The 27,039-nt window shown below is 39.0% G+C and overlaps 2 protein-coding genes across 7 annotated transcripts in view; both read left to right on the top strand.

Annotated features, from left to right (window-relative positions):
• grk1a (G protein-coupled receptor kinase 1 a) overlaps positions 1-3,987 on the top strand; it is a 13,650-nt gene extending 9,663 nt beyond the window's left edge. Inside the window, exons 6-9 of one of the 6 annotated variants that reach the window (XM_077238051.1) lie at positions 181-382; positions 2,157-2,433; positions 2,626-2,659; positions 3,022-3,052. In XM_077238051.1, the coding sequence (XP_077094166.1) occupies positions 181-382; positions 2,157-2,433; positions 2,626-2,641 (495 nt within the window). In that variant the 3' untranslated portion in view covers positions 2,642-2,659; positions 3,022-3,052. Of the gene's footprint in view, positions 1-180; positions 383-2,156; positions 2,434-2,625; positions 2,660-2,953; positions 3,053-3,091; positions 3,126-3,870 lie in introns of those variants that run through there. The other 5 variants (XM_077238050.1, XM_077238056.1, XM_077238053.1 and 2 more) reach the window with 5 other exon arrangements.
• Positions 3,988-6,375: 2,388 nt separating this feature from the next.
• The window catches only part of cenpe (centromere protein E), a 65,512-nt gene continuing 44,848 nt past the window's right edge, over positions 6,376-27,039 (top strand). The window contains exons 1-24 of the mRNA XM_077238048.1: positions 6,376-6,528; positions 8,111-8,217; positions 11,758-11,847; positions 12,605-12,723; positions 13,430-13,549; positions 14,997-15,078; positions 15,168-15,235; positions 15,318-15,392; positions 15,500-15,551; positions 16,734-16,821; positions 16,905-17,034; positions 17,113-17,232; positions 17,672-17,824; positions 18,466-18,613; positions 19,877-19,970; positions 20,419-20,794; positions 22,123-22,179; positions 22,763-22,951; positions 23,522-23,596; positions 23,680-23,748; positions 24,494-24,625; positions 25,039-25,216; positions 26,082-26,227; positions 26,306-26,581. Of these exons, the coding sequence (XP_077094163.1) occupies positions 6,473-6,528; positions 8,111-8,217; positions 11,758-11,847; positions 12,605-12,723; positions 13,430-13,549; positions 14,997-15,078; positions 15,168-15,235; positions 15,318-15,392; positions 15,500-15,551; positions 16,734-16,821; positions 16,905-17,034; positions 17,113-17,232; positions 17,672-17,824; positions 18,466-18,613; positions 19,877-19,970; positions 20,419-20,794; positions 22,123-22,179; positions 22,763-22,951; positions 23,522-23,596; positions 23,680-23,748; positions 24,494-24,625; positions 25,039-25,216; positions 26,082-26,227; positions 26,306-26,581 (3,000 nt within the window). The 5' untranslated portion in view covers positions 6,376-6,472. The remainder of the gene's footprint in view (positions 6,529-8,110; positions 8,218-11,757; positions 11,848-12,604; positions 12,724-13,429; positions 13,550-14,996; positions 15,079-15,167; positions 15,236-15,317; positions 15,393-15,499; positions 15,552-16,733; positions 16,822-16,904; positions 17,035-17,112; positions 17,233-17,671; positions 17,825-18,465; positions 18,614-19,876; positions 19,971-20,418; positions 20,795-22,122; positions 22,180-22,762; positions 22,952-23,521; positions 23,597-23,679; positions 23,749-24,493; positions 24,626-25,038; positions 25,217-26,081; positions 26,228-26,305; positions 26,582-27,039) is intronic.

Raw genomic sequence — 27,039 nt, 5'->3', positions numbered from 1 at the left:
TGCATTTGATATGCATTCCCTATAAAATAAATAACTTGAATGCAATGTTAGTCACTTCATTGCGACTTTAAATGTAAATGAAGTGACACCGGGATCAGGCGTTTGGTGACAGCGCCACCTGTGTGTCAGTAAGAGTTACAGTCTCTGATGAACATGACCGTTCTGTTGTTTTCTGCTCAGGTGGAGAATAAAGAGGTGAAGAAGCGGATCCTGAATGACCCCGTGACCTTCCCGGAGAAGTTCAGTGAGAACGCCAAGTCCATCTGTGAAGGGTTACTGGCTAAAGAAGTGGACAAGAGACTGGGCTTCAAGAACGGCTCGTGTGACGAGCTGCGCGCTCATCCGTTCTTCAGCGAGATCAACTGGAGGAAACTTGATGCAGGTGCAGATCTGCTTTCTGAAGAGGCTCTTCTGCTCACCAAAGCTGCGTTTATTTGATCAAAATACAGTAAAACAGTGAAATATTATTGTAATGTAAATCAGCTGTTTTGTATGTGAATATATAGTAAAGTGTAATTTATTCCTGTGATCAAAGCTGAATTTTCAGCATCATTACTCCAGTCTTCAGTGTCACATGATCCTTCAGATATCACTATAATATGATGATTTGCTGCTCATGAAACATTTATGATTATTATGTTGAAAACAGTTCATATTTTTGTGGAAACCGTCATACATTTTATTTTTCAAGATGCTATGATGAATAGAAAGTTCAAAAGAACAGTTTTTTTAAATAGAATATTGTGTAACATTATAAATGTCACTTTTGATCAATTTAATACCCTCTTGATGAATACAAGTATTTCTTTCAAAAACACAAAAAAATCTTACTGACCACAAGTCAGGGTTTCCACAACAAATGAATTGTTTTCAACATTGACAATAATAATAAATGTTTCTTGAGCATCAAATCATCTTAGAATGATTTATGAAGGGTGTAGGGGTGGAGCCGGTCACAGAGATAGGCGGAGCCAAGCTGTGCAGAGATTTAAAAGTGAGCAGGAGGATTTTGAATTAAATACGTAGCAGAGGGGGAGGGGCTAACAGACCCCGGTGTGTACGACAAAATAAACTCATAGAGTTTATACACTGCACAGTTGAGTAAATAGTGTATAAGTGCATAGTGTATAAGTGCATAGTGTATAAGTGAATAGTGCATAAGTGTGCATAGTGCATAAGTGCATAGTGCATAAGTGCATAGTGTATTAGTGCATAAGTGCATAGTGTATAGTCTATAGTTTATAAGTGTACAAGTGCATAGTGCACAAGTGCATAGTGTATAAGTGCATAGTGTGTAAGTGCATAGTGCATAAGTGCATAGTGTATAGTGTATAGTGTGTAATGGCATAGTGTATTAGTGCATAAGTGCATAGTGTATAGTCTATAGTTTATAAGTGCATAGTGTACAAGTGCATAGTGCATAAGTGCATAGTGTATAGTTTATAAGTGCATAGTGTACAAGTGCATAGTGTATAAGTGCATAGTGTATAGTCTATAGTTTATAAGTGCATAGTGCACAAGTGCATAGTGCATAAGTGCATAGTGTATAGTCTATAGTTTATAAGTGCATAGTGTACAAGTGCATAGTGCATAAGTGCATAGTGTATAGTCTATAGTTTATAAGTGCATAGTGTACAAGTGCATAGTGCATAAGTGCATAGTGTATAGTCTATAGTTTATAAGTGCATAGTGTACAAGTGCATAGTGCATAAGTGCATAGTGTATAGTTTATAAGTGCATAGTGTACAAGTGCATAGTGTATAAGTGCATAGTGTATAGTCTATAGTTTATAAGTGCATAGTGCACAAGTGCATAGTGCATAAGTGCATAGTGTATAGTCTATAGTTTATAAGTGCATAGTGCACAAGTGCATAGTGTATAAGTGCATAGTGTATAGTCTATAGTTTATAAGTGCATAGTGCACAAGTGCATAGTGCATAAGTGCATAGTGTATAGTCTATAGTTTATAAGTGCATAGTGCACAAGTGCATAAGTGCATAGTGTATAGTCTATAGTTTATAAGTGCATAGTGCACAAGTGCATAGTGTATAAGTGCATAGTGTATAGTGCATCATTTAGGACACAGCTAATGACTATGTTTATGCAACTGGCCCTCTAGTCATGTGATGCACTAACGCCTCACTGATTTGCTACAGGGATTCTTCCTCCTCCGTTCGTCCCGGATTCAAAGACGGTTTACGCCAAAGATCTGGACGACGTGGGCGCGTTCTCCACGGTGAAGGGGGTCGGCCTGGAGGACGATGACAAGAGCTTCTTCGACGAGTTTGCGTCGGGAAACATCTCGATCCCGTGGCAGGAGGAGATGATCGAGACGGGCATGTTCGGGGAGCTGAACGTGTGGGGTCCGAACGGAACAGTGCCGAACGACCTGCGCAGAGAGTCAATCCTGGAGCAGCCGCCCAAATCATCCACCTGCACTGTCTCATAATCATACACACACCTGCACTGTCTCATAATCACACACACACACCTGCACTGTCTCATAATCGCACACACACACCTGCACTGTCTCATAATCACACACACACACCTGCACTGTCTCATAATCGCACACACACACACACACCTGCAGCGTCTCATAATCTCACACACACACACACACACCTGCAGCGTCTCATAATCACACACACACACACACCTGGAGCGTCTCATAATCACACACACACACACACACACACACACACACACACACACACACACCTGCACTGTCTCATAATCACACACACACACACACCTGCACTGTCTCATAATCACACACACACACACACCTGCACTGTCTCATAATCACACACACACCTGCACTGTCTCATAATCACACACACACACCTGCACTGTCTCATAATCACACACACACACACACACCTGCACTGTCTCATAATCACACACACACACACACACACCTGCATCATCTCATAATAACACACACACACACCTGCAGCGTCTCATAATCACACACACACACACACACCTGCACTGTCTCATAATCACACACACACACACCTGCAGCGTCTCATAATCACACACACACACACACACCTGCACTGTCTCATAATCACAAACACACACACACCTGCAGCGTCTCATAAACACACACAGACACACACACACACACCTGCACTGTCTCATAATCACACACACACACACACACACCTGCACTGTCTCATAATCAGACACACACACACACACACACACCTGCACTGTCTCATAATCACACACACACCTGCAGCGTCTCATAATCACACACATACACACACACCTGCAGCGTCTCATAATCACACACACACCTGCAGCGTTTCATAATCGCACACACACCTGCACTGTCTCATAATCACACACACACACACACACCTGCAGCGTCTCATAATCTCACACACACACACACACACACCTGCAGCGTCTCATAATCACACACACACACACACACACACCTGCACTGTCTCATAATCACACACACACACACACACACACACACCTGCACTGTCTCATAATCACACACACACACACACACACCTGCGCTGTCTCATAATCGCACACACCTGCACTGTCTCATAATCACACACACACACACACACACACACCTGCAGCGTCTCATAATCTCACACACACACACACACCTGCAGCGTCTCATAATCACACACACACACACACACACCTGGAGCGTCTCATAATCACACACACACACACACACACACACACACACCTGCACTGTCTCATAATCACACACACACACACCTGCACTGTCTCATAATCACACACACACACACACAAACTGCACTGTCTCATAATCACACTCACACACACACACCTGCATCGTCTCATAATAACACACACACACACACACACACACACCTGCAGCGTCTCATAATCACACACACACACACACCTGCACTGTCTCATAATCACACACACACACACACCTGCAGCGTCTCATAATCACACACACACACCTGCAGCGTCTCATAATCACACACACACACACACACACACACCTGCACTGTCTCATAATCACAAACACACACACACCTGCAGCGTCTCATAAACACACACAGACACACACACACACCTGCACTGTCTCATAATCACACACACACACACACACACACACACACACACCTGCACTGTCTCATAATCAGACACACACACACACACACAAACCTGCACTGTCTCATAATCACACACACACACACACACACCTGCAGCGTCTCATAATCACACACATACACACACACCTGCAGCGTCTCATAATCACACACATACACACACACCTGCAGCGTTTCATAATCACACACACACACACACCTCCAGCGTCGAATAATCACACACACACACACACACACCTGCAGCGTCTCATAATCACACACATACACACACACCTGCAGCGTTTCATAATCACACACACACACACACCTCCAGCGTCAAATAATCACACACACACACACACACACACACACCTGCAGCGTCTCATAATCACACACACACACACACACACACACACACCTGCACTCATAATCACACACACACACACCTGCAGCGTCTCGTAATCACACACACACTCCAGCTTCAGCCTCTACATTAGTGATTATTATTGAGTGAGTGTATTGCACTGTACGCTGAGCTCAGCACTCGGTGAGTTTACACTGTTCTGTGTTCCAGCTTTAGGCTTTTAAACACCGATTATCTGAGATCTAGATCAGCGAGTAATAACAACTGTACGTGAAATTAAATAAATATCACACGCTATTATCGACTGTATGAGTGATGCTGACATCGCTCTGTGATCTGAAGCGCGAGGATGTGTATATTTGTGTTTACGATCAGTTACGTGTGTCTCAAAAGCAGGAATCAGTCGAATACTGCAACAGTACAGTGAATAATTCAATGCTTTCTAATCGATCTCATGCTTTGAAACCCCTTTCCCTGAACTGGTCTTAGTGAATCATTCTAAATGCTTTAATAAATGCCTTGATTGATTGTGATTGTGTTTTATGAGGCCGGTCGTCTCGCAGTGTCGGCCCACATCTGGGCCGGATCCGGGCCGACACTGTTTCTGTCTGGGACTGTTGAACATGAACACAGAGACGCTTCTGTCTGCATGCATCGCTTTTTAAGTGCCCTAGCGAAGACGTCAGTAGCTCGACGTGATTTTTCTTCATGTAAAAAGCTGTAAATGTCTATAGGTTGCATTGATTATTGAAGTACTTCTGAATAATATGATAGTTGTCATAATTATGATTTCAAATAAATGTTTTACCATAAATACGCCTCTGGTGACTCTGTGCTTTATCTGTGGATGTTGAAGGAAAAAAGTCACACTACTGATTTAATGCGAGACACTTTTTCATGCATCTGTCAATTTTGAGATTTTGGGCTTTTCGAAAAGTGTTTTTTCAGACTAGTGGAAATAAAACATCCAAAAAGCACTTTTAACTATCTTTAAGAGCACTTTATCTATTTGCGTCTGTAGATTTCAATTACAGTATATATCTTTAAAGGTGAGTTTTGCCTGCTACATAGAGCCAGAAATCTATATTTTGGGGTTTGTTCATATATACCTTTCCTGATTTATACAACATTTTATTCCTAAAAAAAAATTGTGAAAATGTAATTATTTTTGGATTTTTTAATGTATTTTCTGATTTGCGATAAATAGAGATATTCAAAATCCCCTCTGTAAAAACCTTTGACTCTGATATATACAAAAAAAAAATAATAAACAAGCATTTTTAACATTTTCTTTGTTATAGAAATGTATGCATATTTAATTCGATAATGCATCATTTGCATATTGAAACATTACATTTTTAAAAACTTGTAATACAAAAAATGTTAGCAAACAAAGTTTTAAAAACATTTTTACATTCAGAAATAACGTTTCCATAACTGAACGGGAACGTTAGCGAAAATTGTTTAGCACATATTTTTGTACGGCGCGATATTGGAGTGATTAGCCCGGGGCTAGTTGTCACACTTTTTCCTCCTGTGAATATTTCTCTAGGTGGTTTTATTTTTAAAAGTCAGTTTATGTTAAGACACAAACCTAAAGTCTTAAATTAAAAAAAGACCATTGCACATTTCAACACTTAAACTGTCCCCTAAAAGTTAATTTAACAGATTTAACACGAGCTCATGTGTTGACACTATAGGAACCCGCTGTTTATTGACACTGATATGAGAAAATACTGCATTAAAATTCTATCTCTATTCAAAATGTATTATGATATTCATATATATTTAAGCAGTAAAACACTTCTGAAAACAAACAACAAAAATGGAAAAGGTGACATTCAAAAGTATTAAACCTATGAAATGTAGTTAATGCGCGGGCGTTAATCCACGCATGCGCACAGATCCTCCAATGAAAAGTCGGTTAAAATTTCAAATGCGCTCAGTCAGTCAGTCAGTCAGTTAGTTTCAAAAGCGCTGCGGTTTATCGTTAATCGATGGAGCGAAAATGACAGAAGAATCCGCTGTAAAAGTTTGCGTTAGGGTCAGACCCCTCATTAAAAGGTAAGAAAATATTAATATTTACAGTATGGAGGGGATTTTGACTTCAAAAACAGTCTAGAGGTATTGCTGAGGGATTCACTGCGGATGAGTGAACAGTCATTAGCTAACGTTAACGTTAATCATAAATCCGTACCAAAGGGTGTTTTTATTGTATATTATTTCTTAGGTAAACCTTTTCTAAAAACTGATTATTAACAATTCATTAATAATATATCTAACTTGTACATATTTCGCTGCTTTAACAGTGGCCTGACTGTGTTTTAGGCACTAACTGTTAAGTTAACGTTAATCCATGGAAGCTTGTGTCCGCTACTGAATAAAACATTTTATAACCGGGTTCTCAAGTCTCACGCATTGGCCGTGAGACACACGCAATTCAACCAGTTCACACGCCACACTGTGTATTTCTCACACTGAAAAGGCAATGCCAACCAAGTCCTGCGAGCTTTATATATAACGTTATATACGAGGCGCAGGCACACAAAGCTAAGTTTCCTGCCGCCAGCGCGTATCTCGTTACTTATGGCGTTCCGATCGGCTCTTTAATATGACTTTGCAACATGCACTCGTCTCAATGAACGTCTCACTCAACGTCTTTTTTTATTTTTTATTGTTAAGTAGCAGTTATTAGCCGTGTCCACTGTATTTTTTGTTTATTTTCATGAGACCCCCTTGAAATGACCCCCAAACAAAATTGTCTGGAGCCGCCACTGATCAAAACCAATGTTGTTTCTAATCTTTGACATGTCCAAGACTGTGATAAAAAGGTTAAAAAAAATCCAGTCTACAATCACAATTTATATTGAAAATTCGTCATTTTGTGTTTTTTCCCCCAAATCAGTGACATAATTTATGAATTTGGCAATTAAAGAGTTAAAATCCTGATTTTTTTTTTTTTTTTTAAACATTTAGTAGTTTTGATCAGGACTGAGGTTGATTAATAGATTTATGCAAAAAAAAAAATTTGAGAAAAATATTTAGCTGATACATTTTTACTTTAGTTTAAAGTAGAGGCTGTTTTACGCCACGAACATAACAAATGGCTAACGTTAGTGAATTTGCCCACAGTGTACTGTTGAGTTTTTGAAAATTTTCAAAGCATTTTCCCAAAATAAGTGTAAAAATAAGATTTGTCACCAAAAATCATTCCATTTGCTGGAACACGGAGAAATGTATGGCCAAATTAAGACTCCAATTCCCCATAGTGGCTGAAAACATCCCCAACAGCACATAAGGGTTAAAGGAAAATTTCACATCAAAATGAAAATAATGTCATCTACTCATCCTCAAGTTATTCCAAACCTGTGTGAATTTCTTTCTTCTGCTGAACACAAAAGAAGATATTTCGAAGAATGTAATTATGTAACCAATACGTTGATGTAATGTTACAGTGACTTCCATAGTAACGTTATATATATTTTTCTACTATGGAAGTCAATGGGATCCATCAACTGTTTGGTTACAAGGTTTTACAATGAGTGACTGTGTGTCAGTCTCCACACAGCTCTTTTATTCCAAGTTTAAAGTTGATTTTCAGTGTTTCAACATCAATGTAAGTTACTGATAATCCTGATGTTTTCAGGGAGGAGTCTGAGAGTTCAGAGCCAGTGCAGCTCTTCTGGAGAGCCGATAAACAGGCCATCCATCAGCTGGACGAAGATGGCGCTCCAACCAAGAGCTTCAGCTTCGGTGAGTTGAGTCATCGCAGTGGTGTGTGTGTGTGTGTGTGTGTGTGTGTGTGTTCTGACTAGGGCTGGGGTGGTATGGATTTTTTCTAACCGCGGTTGAACACCAGAAGTTGTTTTGGCTAGAGAGACTATGTTCAATATTGTCAACTACATCCGAAAAAGATGAGCACAATTTGCAATTGTCAAATTTTCATCAATCAGTAATTTAATTTGGGGCAATTCCATGCAAAGGTGATCTTTACCATGAAAAAATAAAGTTTTAACCAAAAGAAAAAAACCCTTTTTAAGTTGTCCATTTAGGTCTGTAATATACTGTATTAATGTGCTTTAACAAAAAATTTAAGAAAATTGCCTTGTTTATCCACCAGATATGAGGTGAGCAACAATGCTTAAATTACATTTTCAACCAGCCATATTTCATGCTTTCAAAAAAAGGTATCAAAGACCCCCCCTTTTTAAACTTTATTTTAACAGTAAGCATTTTGCAGAAAGATGGAGGCATGCCTGAGAAATACATATACTAATTTGGTCATAACAGCACTGCCTGTTGAATTTATAAGGGCTATAATAAAGAGGTCTTGTCGCTTCAGTGCGCTGTCACGTCCATAACGTTTTAAAGGTTTAGTTTATTTAATATGACAATTATAAATGCAAATAACTTGAAACTTTATTTACAAAGCTAAATTATATTTATGCTTATTAGGATAGACAATTCATCTCACTACTTTGCTCTGAACAACCATAATAATGCGTTACGGACGTGACCGTTACGGACGCTTCATATTAAATCATGCACATGACTATTGTGATCTGTTTCAAGACAGAAATGATTTTGGCCTCTTCATTTCAAGTTTTGTTTTGTAGAAAGACTTTATTTTTAAAGTGAATTTCGTTTTGCATAAATTGTATCTTAATTTTAAATCAAAGTTTCATCAACCAATTTTCTGGATTTAATAAATAAGCAAATATAGCATGGATGTGCGATCACTTGCAACACGTAAACTTGAGCGCGTCTCATAACTGAACAGAAACTCGACGTATGCCTCTCAGAAATATAGCCCATGTATAGAAAGATTGCAAAGATCAAAACGAAAAGAAATAGGCAACTCTCTGATTGTGTAATCTGTATGTGCTTTTTCCACCACCACGTCCCTTTAGAGGCTCGGTACGATCACGCTGACAAAATAATAATAGGCTAATAATATTGCGTGTCAATTATTTTGTCAAATCATTTTTATAAGAAATAAAATGTGATGATTTTGACTCGCGACTGTGCATTAAAATCCATAAACTGGCCGAAAACCGTGCGATCATTTAGACACAAAAAACGTAGGCGTTACGTGATTGCTAGTGACTCACATCTACGGACAATAATGTCCATCGGTTCACCTGACTGTGGAGGAAACCTGTGATTTGAACTCCTATATGACAAACATTAATTGTTAATGTATTTTAATTTTGACTGTCTTCCGTAATAGTCTCTGCTTTAATGTTCCGTCTATGTGTTTATAGTAGCCTATTCACGTCCTAGTCGAGAGGCGTCCTGCAATTGCGCGAGGAACCTGATTGGTTTAGGCGCGAAACAGGCGCCCTCTAATTCGCTCGCGCTTCCTGTCATTCAAGCTCAGGTTTTGACAGCTCGAAGATAGCGTTATCTTAAAGCTAAACGCCTACCACAACGACAGATGGATAAAATGGTAAGATGATACTAAAAACCAATACTTCAATACTTTTACATATTGAATTAAGATGTACAGTAAGATCCAGGCTAAAAAAAAAAACTAATTTATAATTGGGGGGGGGGGGGGTCTTCAGAATCATTTCAAACAGTCTTCATAATGTGAAAACACAGCCATTGTGCGTCAACAAAAGTGCCATGATGGTTTGATTGTTGATTTTCCAAACAGATTCTATGTATTTCAGACGCGTCACATCCATAACAGGGTTTTTGTCACATCCATAACGTTGTTTTTTTCCTCATAATACACTTCATAAAAATATATATATTTTAAACATTGATATTTTTATGTTCCGCTAAGACCCCTTCATCATGTGGATAGCAATATTTATACATTGGATTTAAAAGTTAACAGACTTTAAAGGAAATCGAACGGTATACCAAAAACTCAGTCATTTTCCGTCACATCCATAACGCATGCATACTTTCCTTTTTTGGGGGTGCTTAAATATATTTTAGAAAAACATATTTTGCCTGTCTATTCCCCAGATTGGGTGCTCTGAGAATATGCATTTCCAATTTAAATATTGTAAGAAGTTTTTTTTTTTCTGAGACATTTCACCTGTCATTATGAGTTCAAATGTCACATCCATAACGCTGGAATTACCCTTTGGCATGAACCAATCACTGAATAGATTTCCTTATTTAAGAATATTCTCGGATAAATTCGCATTGAATTAATTCTTTTCAGGAGAATACATTATGATGTTCACATTGGAAATAAAAGATGAACACTTTTCCAACATGTCTTAATTACAAAAATTATATTCCATATTTATGTTTACATAATATAATGTTATTTTTCATTTAATCTGTTGATTATATGAAGAGTGAACAGCATGAGTAAGATGGGATCATAAGATGGGTCAGACACGATTTTGACCACTTTATTAAATTTCGTTTTGTATAAATTGTATCTTAATTTTAATCACTGTTTCATTAACTAATTGCCTGGAATTAATAAATAAGAAGCAAATAGCAGACATATAATCAGGAGGACGTGGAAGCGCCGGTGCGATCTCTTGCGCGTGAACTGGAGATCGTCTCATAAATGAACTTGCCTCACAGACAAGTGAAATAAATAGAAAGCTTAATGTCTACTTTTAAACAAAATTCAAAACGAAATGACATTTTAGGCTATAGTAGCCTACAGGTAAGGTCAGGTTTGCCGATGTGCGTTATAGGCTATTTATTTATTTATTTTTATCCCTTTGCGCTGATCAGAGAATGAGTTCACTGCTGATATTCTGGGGATACAACACAGCCAATAGGCTATACGGAACATTAGCCTTTAAATATCTCTGCTGTATTGGATCAGTCTGCTATCTAGAACAGCCAAGAGCTTTCTAGCCTCGCGGCAGCAGCGTCTACATCGCTCATAACAGTTAGCGCCGCGGGTGCGGTTTCGAAAATTGATCAAAAACCGTTGGTGCGGATGGATGATGAGTTTTGTGATGCGGTTGCGGATGAAATAATAATAGTCCATCTGCGCATCTCTAATACAAATGGAATGTTATTGTGTCATGGAACATAACGCTCCAACTCACGAAAGATCGGATTTGCTCCATCTTTTGATAAGTTTTGTTTAGAAAACCTTAAATCCATGCAAGACACAATGTCATTAGAATCAATGAATCCATGTCATTAGACACAACGTGCACATGTGCAGACCAATGTTTTTTTTTTGCTGTTTTTTTTTTTGCGGTGATGACTGTGACGAGCTCAGACCCGCGTTGAAGTCGCGTGACCGGTAATGCGGTAACTGTCCCAGCCCTAGTTCTGACCCTCGTGTGTGTGTTTCAGACCGAGTGTTCAGCGCTGCGGAGACCACCGCTCAGCTCTACCAGGACATCGCCAAGCCCCTGGTCGTGTCTGCAGTCGAAGGCTATAACGGTGAGGCCAGAACATCTATCATGAAGATATGTCACGCAGCCAATCAGATTGGCTGATCCCTCTGAACTTAAAGGAGTAGTTCACTTCAGAATTACAAATGTCCTGATAATTTACTCTCCCCCACGTCATCCAAGATATTTGAGGAAAACATTTCAGGATAGTGACTTCAGTGGGTCCAACGGGTCGCTACATGATCCAGCCGAGGAATAAGAGTCTTATCTAGACAAACCAGCGGACATTTATAACAAAATAAATATTTATATACTTTTATAACCACAAATGCTAATCTTGCCCTAGCTGTGATGCGCCACATTACGTAATCACGTTGAAAGGTCAAGCATGACGTAGGCGTAAGAACCGACCCAGTGTTTACAAAGTGAACATGCAAAAACGTCTAATGCCATTTACTAAATAAATAAAAGGTAAAACAACAATGTCGGATGATTTTGAAGTTGAAGAAAGATCCCTACATTTCAGAACCGGAAGACGTGACCCTTCAACATGATTATGCAATGCGTGGCGCATCCCAGCCAGTGCAAGACTAGCATGTGTGGTTATAAAGTATATACATTTTTATTTAGTTTACCCTATTGAAAGACACTACATGGAGAACGATCCTGGAATGAACTAATCCTTTAAGACATGGTGCAATATCAATTACAGGAAATAAAAATGCATGCTACATGAACATAATGCACATAGGCGTAGTATGTTGTGCACTTAATCACAGTTTTAATGCATCATCTCCTATTTTCAGGCACAATATTTGCCTATGGACAGACGTCATCCGGAAAGACTTTCTCCATGATGGGAAGCGAGCATAACCCTGGAGTGATTCCTCTCGCCATGGCTGACGTCTTCAAAACTATTAAAAACGTAAGTGTTGGCAAATCTTCCTTTTACTTAACGTACTTGAAATTTAATTCCTGGAAAACAGCCGTATTTATGAAAAGTGCTTGAATTATTGAAAGACCATAGATGTGAAATTAGTGTTTAATTTTATCGATGAAACAATCTTTTCACACAAAATTAATGCTGCCACCCGTCTGATATAGAGCCATTTCACATGATTATGAGCGTAATATTGCTCATGTAAATATCCTAGTATATGATACAGCTTTCATTCTTCAGGTCAATCATAAATTCATGAGGAAAAATAATCAGTTTGATTAAGGAAACCATCTTAGTATCCTTTCCAATGTTAATGTTTTCACATTCATTGCATGTGTTGCACTTTATTAGTACCGTTTTATTAGTATATTTATACATTTACCCTTTTTATCATTTGAAAGATAAAGATATTGTTTGATAAGTGAGATCTCTGATAGTAGTTCTTGAAAACCAAAAAGGTAGTTCTTTAAAAGTCCTGTTTACCACGACTTTTGAGATCTGAACTGTTTTACAGTGCTTGCGTTTCAGTGTTTTCCTCACAATTGTGATTTTGGGATAAATCATAGTTGAAGAGTAGTTTATTTCAGTATGTCTGTCTTGTACATTGTTAATGGTTCATTAACCAGTGTATTTTCTGGCAGTGAGCATTTAATAGCATTTAATAGCTTTATCTCTTTGCATCCTTCTCCAGTTTCCGAAGAAGGAGTTTCTCCTGCGTGTGAGTTATATGGAAATCTATAACGAGACGGTCACAGATCTGCTCTGCGACAGCTGGAAGAGAAGGCCTCTGGAGATCCGTGAGGGGAACTACGTGAGTGTTTGGTTGGACTCGTACAGCTGATGCTAGTGTAGTTTCAGATCTTAAAGGTGTCCAAACCAAAAATGAGAATTAGCCCATGATTTACTCTCCCTCCAGTCATCCTAGGTGTTTATGACATTCTTCTCTCAGACGAACACAATCAAGTCAAGTCATCATTTATATAGCGCTTTTAACAATGTTTCAAATAGGGATGTGCCATATCATACCGTCCACGATAATACAGGTATACATTTTTACATGATAAAAAAGTGTCATATCGCGATATCAATGATATAGCGACGCGATGACGTATGGCGCATTTACGTTCCAACGCGCGTTTAGGAGTCGGGACATGACTGAATGGTCTCTTGCACAATCGGGCCATCAGTGCATCGTAACTAAAGTTTATAATTTTCAAGTCTTCTTAATTCTTATCAGTTTAAACATTCAAGCGGTTTTAAGCTATCCAGTAAGCTACTCGCGCACTCTCTGAGAGAGTTGCACTGCGTGCATACATAGAGTAGGCTACAGCTCGCGAGAAACTAAAGTTATTTTTCGCGGATTATATCCTTTAATGGGGGGAAAACGCAAAATTGTGTAAAACTTCCGGTCTTGGTAAGTATACTCATAAACACAGTGGGTTATGTATAAAACGCATGTGACAGTGTGACAGACAGTATAATGAAAACAGCAATGGATCCGCGCACTAGCTGTAAAAGTGACAGCAGCCATAGGCTATGCGTCTGTCATTAATGTTGTCGTCAAAACAACAAAAGATAGCTTTAATTGTAATGAATGAGAATTATTATCCTATGTATTTAATTTAATCAGGAAACATAACTAAAAGACTGTTATTTTACATTTGATTACTTTATTATGTTTCTGTAGTATTTCTGAATACTGGTGTTAGACCTACACACATTTAATTCAAAGATTGAAATCAAGCTTCCTTGTGTTGTGTAAACTCTTAACAACAAAATTACCACATTGTAAAAACGCAATGAGTGAGCAAACATTTAGGCGAGATAAACATAAGAAAATTTTCAACAAAAAAAAAATGCCTATATCATAATAGCAAATATTCTTGAAATATCGTGATAGAATTTTGAGGCTATATCGCCCACCACTAGTTTCAAAGCAGCTTTACAGCTTTAATCAGAGTTATATTAAAAAATGTCCTGGCTCTTCCAAGCTTTATAATGGCAGTGCATGACTGTTTCTGTTTTAAAGTCCATAAAAGTCCATCTATCCATCATAAAATTTCATCTGTCCATCATTAACGTTTTTTAGGATGGATAGATGCTTCTAAAGCTTGGAAGAAACAGGTCATTTTTTAATATAATTCTGACTGTATTCGTCTGAAAGAAGAATGTCATATACACCTAGGATGGCTTCAGGGTGAGTAAATCATGGGCTAATTTAAATTTGAGTGAAACTTTAACCCACTGACTGTCCACAGAAAAACGTGTACGTGGCTGATCTGACCGAAGAGATGGTGACGTCTCCGGAACAAGCCCTGTCCTGGATCACCAAAGGAGAAAGTAAAGCTGCTCTCATTGAATCACTCACTCGCTCGTTCATTTTTTTGCTGTTCTGCGGTGCTTATCTGATCCTCACTTGATTCATACAGAAAACCGGCATTATGGGAAAACTAAAATGAACCAGCGCAGCAGCCGCTCTCACACCATTTTCCGCATGGTAAGAGGCGATATGAACTGGGGTGTGTTCTGGTTTGTCTCTGGTTTATTTGGACTCATCTGGTTTGTTTTGTCCGTGTCAGATCTTGGAGAGCCGTGACCGAAGCGATCTGGCGTCTGGGGAAAACGCTGATGGAGCCATCATTGTGTCACACCTGGTGAGCTCAGAACAAACACCAACCTTCTGTGTGATTTCACAGATGACATTTGGATGAGCAACATTTATTATGTTTAGTCAGTCTGTTGTTGTTTCCCGTTTCTGTAGAACTTGGTGGATCTGGCTGGAGCTGAACGCGCGAGTCAGACGGGAGCTGAGGGTAATGATCGCGTTTTACTGTTTCTTCTTTTTTTTAGTCTGTTACTCGTTTTGGAACAGAGAAATGGACTTCAATAAATGGTCAACCTACACGATTTTATGGTTATAGAGTGTCGTAATCATTCACAAACAACAGTGACCGCGGGGATGCAAGAATCCATAATTTTGTCTCGTACAGTGGACGACAACTGACGCGGCGCTTCAGAATGTCCCGGCATAAAGTTTTGGGTTTTTTTACTAATTTTTTTTCCAGTCAAAAAAATGACACAGTTTGTTTGTGTCAAACATGGTGAAATGATGGAGATTACAAATCTGGCACATTTGGTTATGTATACGTCTCTGTGATTGTCAAATTTTCTCTATAGCGAAGAAGAATATGATTTGCTAGGTAAATGTCGTTTCCAGCTCTCACCGGGTTTCTGAAGCGTCTCTGTCATGGCAATCCCTCGAGGAAACATCACAAACGCCAAATCTCCACGAATGTATCACATTCTTCTTTCAGACGAATACAATCGGAGTTATATTAAAAGTGTCCTGACAAACTTGTATTTATTTTTTGGGGCTTTTCGGAAGACAAGACAGCCAGTACATAACGCGCTGCTTCGGTAGCCATCGTTTACGCTCTTCTTTCTGGAAGTCAGTCGCTAGTTAATAATAGCTACTTCGATAGCACGTCGTTAATGAGCGCCAGTGATTGGTTGGGATGCAAGGTGTAGTCAGATGGTTCTAAGAGTCAAAATCACATAACGGGGACTGTAAGAGATCGTAACTGTAAGAAATATTGTGTGTTTTGAACCTGGTACAAATAGTCATTAAACATTTTGAGTGCAAAAGATTAACACTCGCACATAGACATACTCACTCACATGCGCACGCACACACACACACTTGCACACAGACAGTGAGTGAAATGAGTTGGAGTCAATGACTAAGCATTATTGCAAAAAAAATTCTTCACAATGATAAAAAAAATACTAAACAGTGACCAATAATGCCTAAATAAATATCCGGATGTATGTTTTCAAAGCATAAAATCTAGTATTTTCACAGCAGGTAAGTGGCATAGAACTGTTCCTGGTCACAAATGAGCGTATACAGCCAAAGTTTGAGCCATTTACGAAAAGCATAAAATCGAACTCTTTATTTAATGAGTTTGTGTGTTAAAAGCACTCTTTTGTTTCAGGAGCCCGGTTAAAAGAAGGGTGCAACATAAACCGCAGTTTGTTCATACTGGGTCAAGTCATTAAGAAGTTATCCGATGAGAGTCAGAAGTGAGTTATTTCGTGACTTTCACCCTGTTTTTGGTAGCAAACCGTAGCAAACCATAATGTTTTGTTTCCATTCCATCCAAAAGGGGCTTCGTGAATTACAGAGACAGTAAACTAACCCGGATCCTTCAGAATTCTTTGGGTGGAAATGCGAAAACTGTGATTATTTGCACCATCACGCCGGCCACTGTGGACGAGACCGTCAGCACTTTACAGGTACGAGGACCAGACGCTGCTTTGCTCTGATATGGGGAGGTGTGTTTAACTCATCTGTGTTTTTACTGCCGTTTAAAGTTTGCTAGTGCTGCGAAGCGCATGAAGAACGACCCTCACGTCACAGAGGTCTCTGACGAAGGTGCGCTCTTGAAAAGATACCGCAACGAGATTGTTGATCTTAGACGCCGTCTGCATGAGGTAGGTCAAGTCTCCTTTATTTACACAGCGCTTTAACAATATAGAGTTTCACAGCAGCTTTACAGTGATAATAGGAGATTACAGTTACAGAGATTGTTTAGGCTTTACAGCAGATCTAGAATAAAGTTATTGTCCAGATAAAGTTAGTTTTGATTGATTCAGTTCCGTTGTAAAGATCATTAGTTATTAACTTAGCGGCCGCTAACACACACCGGTCTAACAGAAACTTTTAATGTGTTCTGGCCGTTCATTTACACGACGACAGTGTTTGATGCTCGAGAATGCAAACTTTGAAACAGGATCAAAGTTTTGAATTAAAAAAAAAAGTATCATCTCCTTGTAAACTTGTAAAACGGTGACGGCATGCTCATGCGTATTATGTGAGCATGTACATCACAGGTTTAACAGTCATCCGATAATAACACGATCTCTTTCCCAGGTTTCCTCTGTCACTCAAACGACTGAAACCGAGCGAGAGTCACTGTGTCAGCTCCTGCAAGAGAAAGACCAGCTCCAGCGAGATCAGCAGGACCGAATCAAGAACCTGACCAAGTTACTAGTTACTGCCTCAAATGTTGCCCTGATCCCGAAGGTAAACTTTCACTAGTTGTTGGGGATTGTTTGAATTAACGATTCCTATGTCGCTTCTGCTTATCGATTCCTAATTTCGATTCCAATAAGGCAAAAAAACAACTTGTTTTGCAATAAGACTAAATGTGAATGACATCCAATTAATTGTAGCTTAATATCATGAACAAAAATCAACAGGCTAAAAAACACTTAAGCAAGAAACGTTTGCATGGTAGAGAACAATATCTAGCCAACACAGCACTTTATAAATAAAATATACATTACAAATATAGTTACAAAAGTTATTCAGTCAAGAACTGGTGAATTTTCTCATCTTTTCTTGTTTGATTAGTGTTATATAGACGGCAGCAGGAATATTAGTGCTGTCACTTTTTAAAAGCTGCTGAATATAGTTACACACACTTGAATGGTTTAAAATCACCTTTTCTGTGCGCACGATTTGGATGTGTGAAAACAGTGACTCGTCTGGCTCTTAAAGTCATATTGAAATGCTCACAAGGGATCCGATAAGAGGAATCTTAAATTTTATATCAAGTATCCGATTCTTGATCTCCAAGTATTTTTTTTTTAATTCCCAACCCTAATCGTAACTCCTCAGTGTTAGTGAATCCGTGGGTCTGATTGTTGCATTTAAACGCACAGGTTCCCAAGCGGAGGGTGACGTGGGCTGGGAAACTGCTGAGACCTGCGCATCTGCTGAAGGAAGATCTCGACTCGACTGACATGAGCTCCGCTGAGCCGTACATCAAGAAGAGACGAGCCGACTGCTTTCTGCCTGAAGAGGGAGAGGGTACGAGTTCTGTCTTAACGTTTCAGGAAAGATTCTGCCATTTTTCCTGCCGACCAAAATTCCGTTATTTCAAATGTAGGTGCGCTCATAATCCGCCGGAGCCACCACAACATTGCCCAACATCAAATGGCAAACGTAATGCAAGCGGAACGAAACTGCTAGTTATTATGTGGTTGACGGACCGTTTATCAGTTTGGACCAAAGCAGCGTGAGCCGATCTTGATCAAGCGACACTGTTACTACACAGCGCTAATAAGATCAAGTAAAGGAAGGACGAATTTGAATTTGCAACAGAAGTAATAACATGGCTGCGACTCCTGCGAGATCTAGTGAGAAACATTCACATTTCTCCGTTATTAATGGATCAAACGGCACTGACGTGGAAACCAGGAAGAAACATTGTGCCATGAATGAACTATCCAGTGTCCACAGATCAGCAACATTCTCCATGGATGTACTGTAGTAACACTAACCGCAACCATGGAAGTTTGGCAGGAATAGTAGGCTATAATGCCTTCAAGTAACATTACGTTGGTTTTATTTTGACATTATGAATACAGTTGCAGCCCTCAAACTAATCTGAACTAAAATAAACCTTTGTTTATAACTACTAATATATTACATAAAATTTTTTCCAAGGAGCTGTTTTGTTTTATATGCTCCTAAGAAGAGTCAATTATAGCTCCAGAATTGCTCAAAGTAAAACAAATATCATACTTTATGATGTTAGTTTTCATTTAAAAAAAGATTAAAAAGTGAAATCAAGGAAATTACCAAAAACCTGGTAAACAGTAAATTCTAACAACATAGGGCTATTTAGATAAACAATCTGGCGAGCATGTTGTTTTAGGGTAATACACCAACAGCAAATTTCTGTTTAATAAAGCGCTCAGAAATGTGTGAGGCCAATCACCCCCCCACGCGCGTGACACTGTCACCTTTTTTACTCTGAGGAGTTTGCAGGTCTGAGTTAAACAAATTACTTAAAGTTAGGATAACCTTCAACTTTTTAAATCCCTCCTGTCTTAAAAGAATAAAATTTTTGCCTTATGCTTAATCATAACAATTTGATATATGAAGGCAACCCAAACCAACTGGACCATCTTAAGACGGGCTCATTTAAAATTATTTTTAACTCCCATTAAAAACGCGGCGGTGAATTCTGGTCAACCCAATAGATTGAACATTCTGTGAAGATATTTGTGTGTCCGTCATGAGATAAAGGTTCATGAGGCGTTTGCTCAGATGTTTTGTTTTGTGCAGATATGGATGAGTTCGACAGCCGCTTTGAATTCACTGCTATGGATGAACCCGACATGAATATGAGCAGCATCACGGTCCGCAGCTCCTCGGAGGGGTGAGCGCGCATTATCAATATCAACACCGCTTTTACACTCTAATGGCCGTTTAAATCAGCTTGAATTGTTTGCCTAGTTTTGTTTGTTTGCCTAGTCTTGTTTACTACTAAAAGTTTTTGAATTTTAAAAAAAATTTAAAAAAACATTTCCATGCATGATTATATTTTATGTAGGCAGAAATGCAATAAAATATGCATTGCATTGTTTGCCGTTAGTTGCATTTCTCACTGTTGCTGACTTCTGTTTGGTTTATTTGTAACTGTTAGGGGTGTAACGATACCCTCGTCACAATTCGATCCACATCACGATACTCACGATACGTTATAAATGTGGTACTCCAAGACATTATTGCTCAAATTTAGCATAAAAATGCACAAAACTAATAATCACTGACGAGCTGCTCATGCTTATAAATGCATGTTTCTATGATTTCTCCTCTGTGTTCAGGGGTCATTTCCTCGACTCTCCCCAAGCGAACGAGCTGGCGCAGAAGGTGGCGTCTCTGGAGCGTCAGCTGGACGCCGAGACTCAGAGCAAACGCAGAGCAGAGGAGATGAGCGCTGAGCTCCAGCTGAAGGTGTCTGAGCTGAAGAACAAGCTGGAGACTCGCTCCACGCCGTCAGAACAGGAGCTGGAGACTCGCTCCACGCCGTCAGAACAGGACCACACGCTCTCTGAGCTGGAGGAGCTGCAGCGTCGACTGGAGACGCAGGTTCAGGAGAGACGCAGAGCTGAGGAGAAGAGCGTCACACTGGAGCTGAAGCTGGCAGAGCTGGAGAAGCCTTCAGAAGCCCTCCTGCGCTCACAGAACACCTGTGAACGGGTACGACCAGAGCTCTAGTCCCCACAATGCACTTCTGTTTTATGCGTATTAGGGATGTGACGGTGAGGATATTTTCCCACCGGTTAATCAGCGTGTGACATCACCGAGGGCTTTTCAATCGCTAGGTAAAATGCGAAGTAAGATGCGCGTTTTTTCAAAGGAACTAGTGGTGTCAACAATAATCGATTTGGCGATGCATTGCAATGTGGGAAATGTACGATTCGGCATCGATGCGGCAAAGTGCCATAATCGATTGTCACTGTTTATTTTCTGGCCTTGGACAATAAAGTTTTGAAGTTTCAATTACTTCCGGGGGCATAAAAACAATAAAGATGGCTGAGGTGGAGGGAGATGACCGCGATATGGTGCCATTCACATCTAGCGCCTAAAAACGCTAGGCGCGCCGCGCTCTCCTTTTTCCAAAACGGTTGCGCTCTGGAGGCGTCTGCCGTTGCTGTTTGTTACAGCAAACCGAGCGCAAGCGCGTCGTACCGCCTCGCTTCAATTATGAGTGCGCATACCGCGCGCCTACATTTGAAATAACGAACTTGAGCGCGCAAAAGACGCAATATGTGAACAGGCCCATAGACGGGTAATCAAAAACGCACCAAAAGCTTGGATTTAAATTTTATTTAATGACGTTTGTAAAAGATACAGGAGAGTTATAATACACACATAGCAGTCAATAAATCTGTTGTTCGATATCTGACTGCTTGTATTGCCGCGTGACTGATGAGAAAATTGACTTGTTGCGTGCAGTAGAATTGAGAAGCATCGAATGCATCGTAGAATCGAATTGAATCGAATCGTAACCTGGTGAATCGTAATCGAATTGTGAGGGCAGTGCCAATGCACACCCCTAATAGGAACTGAACTGAAAACGTTCTGCGCATTTTAGTTTCACTTTTAAACTTGCGCCAATTCGGGGGCGGATTGCTTGAATGGTGTCACCTATTATTATTATTAATGAAAAACACAACAAAACAGTACAATGACAAATTCGCTTTGCTTTGACATCAAATATTCCTCCATCTTGTCAGTCAACTCCTCACTCTCGTGATTAATGAAATCTGACTCCTGTTGCTGTGACTCTCGTACAGCTAACGATTCATTAAACGGATGCGTTCAGTTTTTTAATTGTAGTGTCTGTTCTCTAACTGAACTAAATGATTTTATTAAAATAACAAAATCAAATCGTCGGTAGGCAAGTGATGTAACTGGTGTTGCTTCTGAACACCGACTATCGTAGCAAGTCTAATGCGTATCCCCTTCTGCAGTGATGTTTTCTCTTTATTATTGATTAAAATGTGTGTTGTGTGTTTGTTCAGCTGAAGAGAGATCTGGAAGAGGCCATTCAGATCTGTGAGACTGTTGGGTTTGAGAAAGTAAGTCAACATCATGCAATTTATTTTATTGTTTTTTGGCTTGTTGAACGTTCTTTTTCCTTTGGAAATGCATCATATTTAGGGTTGGGTATCGTTTGAATTTCAACAATTCCGATTTTTATCAATTCCTAATTTTAATAAGACTAAATGTGAATGTCCATTTAATTGTAGCTGAGTATCATGAACTGAAATGAACAGGCTAAAGAACACTTACACAGTTGTTTTTCTATGGTATTTTTAAACCACAGGCAAACATTCCCTATGGCTTAACTTTATAAATGTAAAGCATTATTAAAGACAAACACTCAGTAATTTAAAAAAGAACAAATAAAAAATTAGCAATCGCAGCGGGTAGATGCAACTGAACAAAGATACGATTGAAATCAAGTGTTTTAAGATTTTTAACTCTCAAACGAATCTATAAGAGGAATCAAAATTAGAATTTTATAACAAGTATCTGATTCCTGACCGAGTATTAGATTCCAGAATTGGAATGGATTTTTGATTCCCAACCCTAATCATATGACAGGGTTTTGATGCCATGTGTGAACCATTATAATAAATAAACACCACCTTTTTAAAGGATTCTGTTATAGCGGAGCGAGACCTGGTCAAACACACGCTCGATCAGCTGACCGCAGACCTGGAGAGTGTGAAGGCAGAGAAGGATTCGCTTCAGAAAGACAAAGACGCCCTGCAGAAGGACCTCGAGGAGAGGAGAGATGCAGATGAGTTCGAGAAACTGGAGGAGGAGAGCAAGAGAGAGTACGAGGTGATCAGAGCCTGTCACATCAAAGCTTTATCACCAACACTAGGGGCAATACAAAAATGCATCAATATTTATCATAGATAGTGACAATATATATCGTGTATAGTTCACTGAAACTCTGAAAACTTGAATTTTATATGTCAGTACTACATTAAAATACTATATATAATGCAATGTGGGAATATTTGTGGGCCTGATAATGCCAAATGTCTGGTACCAGTAAAAAGTGTCCTACATTATTTTAAATATATCTAGTCCGTGACAGAGCAAGAATATTCATCTAAAATAATTCTGTCTTTTCAGAATCATTTATATATTTTTTTTTTTTGGTGTCTCTATTGTCCTGTGCTTTGGGTTTCCGGCACCAAGTCACTCCTATTTTTTTTTTTTTTACACACACAATGTGACACCAAATTTAGCGTTTTAATCAACAGTACATCCTTTTTTCTTTTTTAACTTTTATCATACATCTTGGGAGTATCACAATAATATCGTTCGTGACATGAGCGTATCATTACACCCCTAACATACAGTGGTCATGATCTCGTTTACATGTTCTCCATCTTCACACAGAGAGAATTAGAGTCTGAGAACTCCAGACTGAAGCAGGATTTAAAACGATCTGAAGAAATGATCCGACAGCTGAAGGTCTGATCACATTTCCTTTCTTTTTCACTTGCTTTCGAAGACCAAACTTGTGTAAAATTTGAACTCCGTGCTGTTCTCCACAGGCTGATCTGGCGATGATGTCATCCGAGCTTCAGAAGAAGACCGATCTGTCCACTGAGCTTCAGAGATTTGTACGTCACGAGTCGCTGAACTGTTAGTTAGTGGTCGTCTGATGAGGGTTCTCAATGGGAACTTTGTTTGTTTACACAGTATTTATTGACACAATATTTTGCATAATTTGTCCACGCTATACGTTGACGAGACTGACGGCTAGGGCCGTGTGATTAATCAAAATAAAACCTAAATGTTCTTGTGGATTATTGTAACAATTAAATGGCAGTCTTTGTGATTTGATAAAGTCAATAATTACAGTGTTTATTTACACGTGAGCAGCTAATGAGTTTTGAAACTTTCTAATGCTCACATACAAAATTATTATATTGTTCACTTAATTCAATTTTTAAACAGTAATGTTTTTTTATTTTATGATCATTTATTATTTTTTAGCCATATTGATATATATAATAATAGGGTTTCCAAAGGAAACTTTGATTTTGTACACAATAATTAGCACAATTCTTCCACAAGACTGACGGCTAGGGCTGCGTGTAAAACCAAAATCTCCACATGATTTGTAATTATCAAATCACATAGACTGATATTTAATTAAGTCAATAATTAGTGTTTTCTTTAACTAGTCAATTTTGTTCAGAAAAATCACAGTTCGATTTGTCACCAAGGGAAATCAAAGAGCTAAATATCTGAATATAGACTTGCAATAATGCTTTCTAGGAAACGGTAACTCTGCTTTCCTGTGGCTACAAATGCGCTGTATTATGCATCTCATATTATTTTATGCTATATTGCAATCTGCAGAGCGACAAGGATCTTGTGCATGAAGTGTCGTGTCTGAGGCGCTCTCTAGATGATGCAGAGACTCTCAGTTTGGAGACTAAGAAGGAATGGGCCTTCTTGCGGAGCGAGAACATCTGCCTCAAAGAGAGAGACGTGAGTAGAGCTGTGTGTGTGTGTGATAAGTAGGGGTGGAACAATATATCACAATACAAAAATGCATGAATATGTATATGTATATTCATGAATATGAATAGAAGAACATTCAGTTTTCAGAGTTTTAATGTCAGTACATTAACCAACTATATATAATGTTGAATATAATGCAATGTGGGAATATTTGTGGGTCCTGGTAATGCCAAATGTCTGATAGCAGTAAAAAGTACATTAATTATATCTAGTCAGTGACAGTGTAATATTTGTCTGAAATACAAAACAAATTGTTAACCTTTTATCATATGTCTTGGAGTATCGCAATAATATTGTATCGTGATGTGCATCGAATCGTGAGGGTATCGTTACACCCCTGGTTATGAGGTGTTTAACGTGAGTCATGTGACTTCGCTCAGGTGACCCTGACCACAGACTATGAGAAGATGGAAGCTGTGGTGAAGACGCTTCAGGACAAGCTAGAGCTGGAGAAGTCTCGCTTCAAGAAGATGCAAACAGATCTTCAAAAAGAGCTAATGGGTGCCTTCGATGAGAACACCAAACTGACGGCTCTGCTGGACGGAAAAGTGCCAAAAAGTAGGTGCAGAACCGCTAAAGAACATCATGCAGAACCGCTAAAGAACATCGCGCAGAACCGCTAAAGAACATCATGCAGAACCGCTAAAGAACATGCAAGAGGAACTGTGATTCAAAACTGAATGCATTTACGGTCTACATTCACCTTCCTGGTCTTGTCAATGATTCACAACGATCAGTTGTAGGCGAATCACTAAGGCAAATTGAACCAACCTCAGAGGGATAGTCTGTCATTCCAAACACATCTTAATTTTTGTTTTTGAAGATAAAAAAGTCTTATGTTAATTAAAAATGAATATTCTCTTATATTTTTCTCCATCCATTGAAACTTTCCAAGCTTCAAAAGGCACATAAAGATATTGTCAAAAATAATCCATGAGAATGAGTCTTATTTCTTCTGAAGAGACGCAATCTCTTTATATGATAAACATTTAACTCTGGCTTTTTTTCAAATATTACACTGATCAACATACTTATCAAATTTGGTAAACGGAAGCTAAACTGTGACGCTTCATGCGTGTCATATTTGTGCATCAGAAGACTTGGATTAACCTGCTCGTATACATATGGGTTACTTGAATGAAGCTTGAAAATGTTGATCTGAATTTCAATAGATGGACAAAAAAATAACACAATCTTAAAAAAATAAAATTTGTTTTCTGAAGATGAACAAAAGTCATACATGTTTAAAATGACATTGGGGACATTAAATGATAATAGAAGATTAATTTTTGAGGACCTATTCCTTTAAGATTATAACACAATGGTACATGCAGTGTTTCAATTACTGTAATATTTTATGTCTGTCATTTAAGGAAGTAATTTGTTTCTTTTGAAGTCCACCCTCCTCTTCCCCTCTTCACAGATCTGACCGATAATCTGGTGCTGGAGAAAACGCTGTGCGACTTGCGTAAGGATCTTGATCAGAGTCTCGAGAGGGAGCGATGTCTGCAGAGCAAGATGGAGGAGTTCGAGACGCTCTCTGTTAAAGTGCAGGAGTTACAGGGACAGGTTAGAGAACCCGTCTCATGGTTTCTTCGCTAGTTTCTTCACTATGTCTAAATCTCATCCATTATGGTTCATCCTCAGGTGTGTGTTCTGTCAGAAGAGCTGTGTTGTGTACGCCAGGAGCGAGACGCTCTGGTATCGGCTCAGTCCAGTGTGAAAGCAGAAGACGAGGCGTCTGAGTCTGCGGATCTGCTGAAGATGGAGAGCGATCTGGTGGAGGCTCAGCTGCAGGAAGCAGAACTGACCCAACAGCTCAGCGACACTTCAGAACGACTCCAGAACATCCAGACGGACCTGCAGCTCGTGACACAGGAGAAACACACACTGCTGGCGAAACTGGAGGAGGCCACGCAGAAGGTGCACGCTTTACACACACACACACACACACACACACACACACCACCAGACCGGAAGGTTTTACCTAGAGCTCTAACTAATGATTATTTTGATAATTGAATAGTTAGCCGATTAATCAGATTTAAAAGCCCAATTTTCCTTTTTCTTTTTATTGATAAAACGCACTATTCCACGTCCTGGCTAAAGATGTGCTTCAAACTAATTTGCCAACTGAATGCTGTGAAAACGAGTGAATATATCTATGCTATGTACAAAAGAGCTATAAAGCAAAAGGACAGTTTAAATCATTACATTAAAAAAATGAAGATAATAAAGAGATAAAAACACAAACTCTGTTAACAGAAGAGGAATATTCTGCAGGAACACACACATTCACCTGTTACGGTCTTTTCTTTATCCTGTAAATGTTAGATACGTCTAACATTTATATTTAATTACTAGTTATCTCTTTACAGTTA

Source organism: Siphateles boraxobius, unplaced genomic scaffold, assembly GCF_051911475.1.
Source record: "Siphateles boraxobius isolate OS27281-9 unplaced genomic scaffold, OSU_SipBor_1 215, whole genome shotgun sequence".
Lineage (NCBI taxonomy): Eukaryota > Metazoa > Chordata > Actinopteri > Cypriniformes > Leuciscidae > Siphateles > Siphateles boraxobius.
This window is presented reverse-complemented; position numbering and strand designations above follow the sequence as displayed.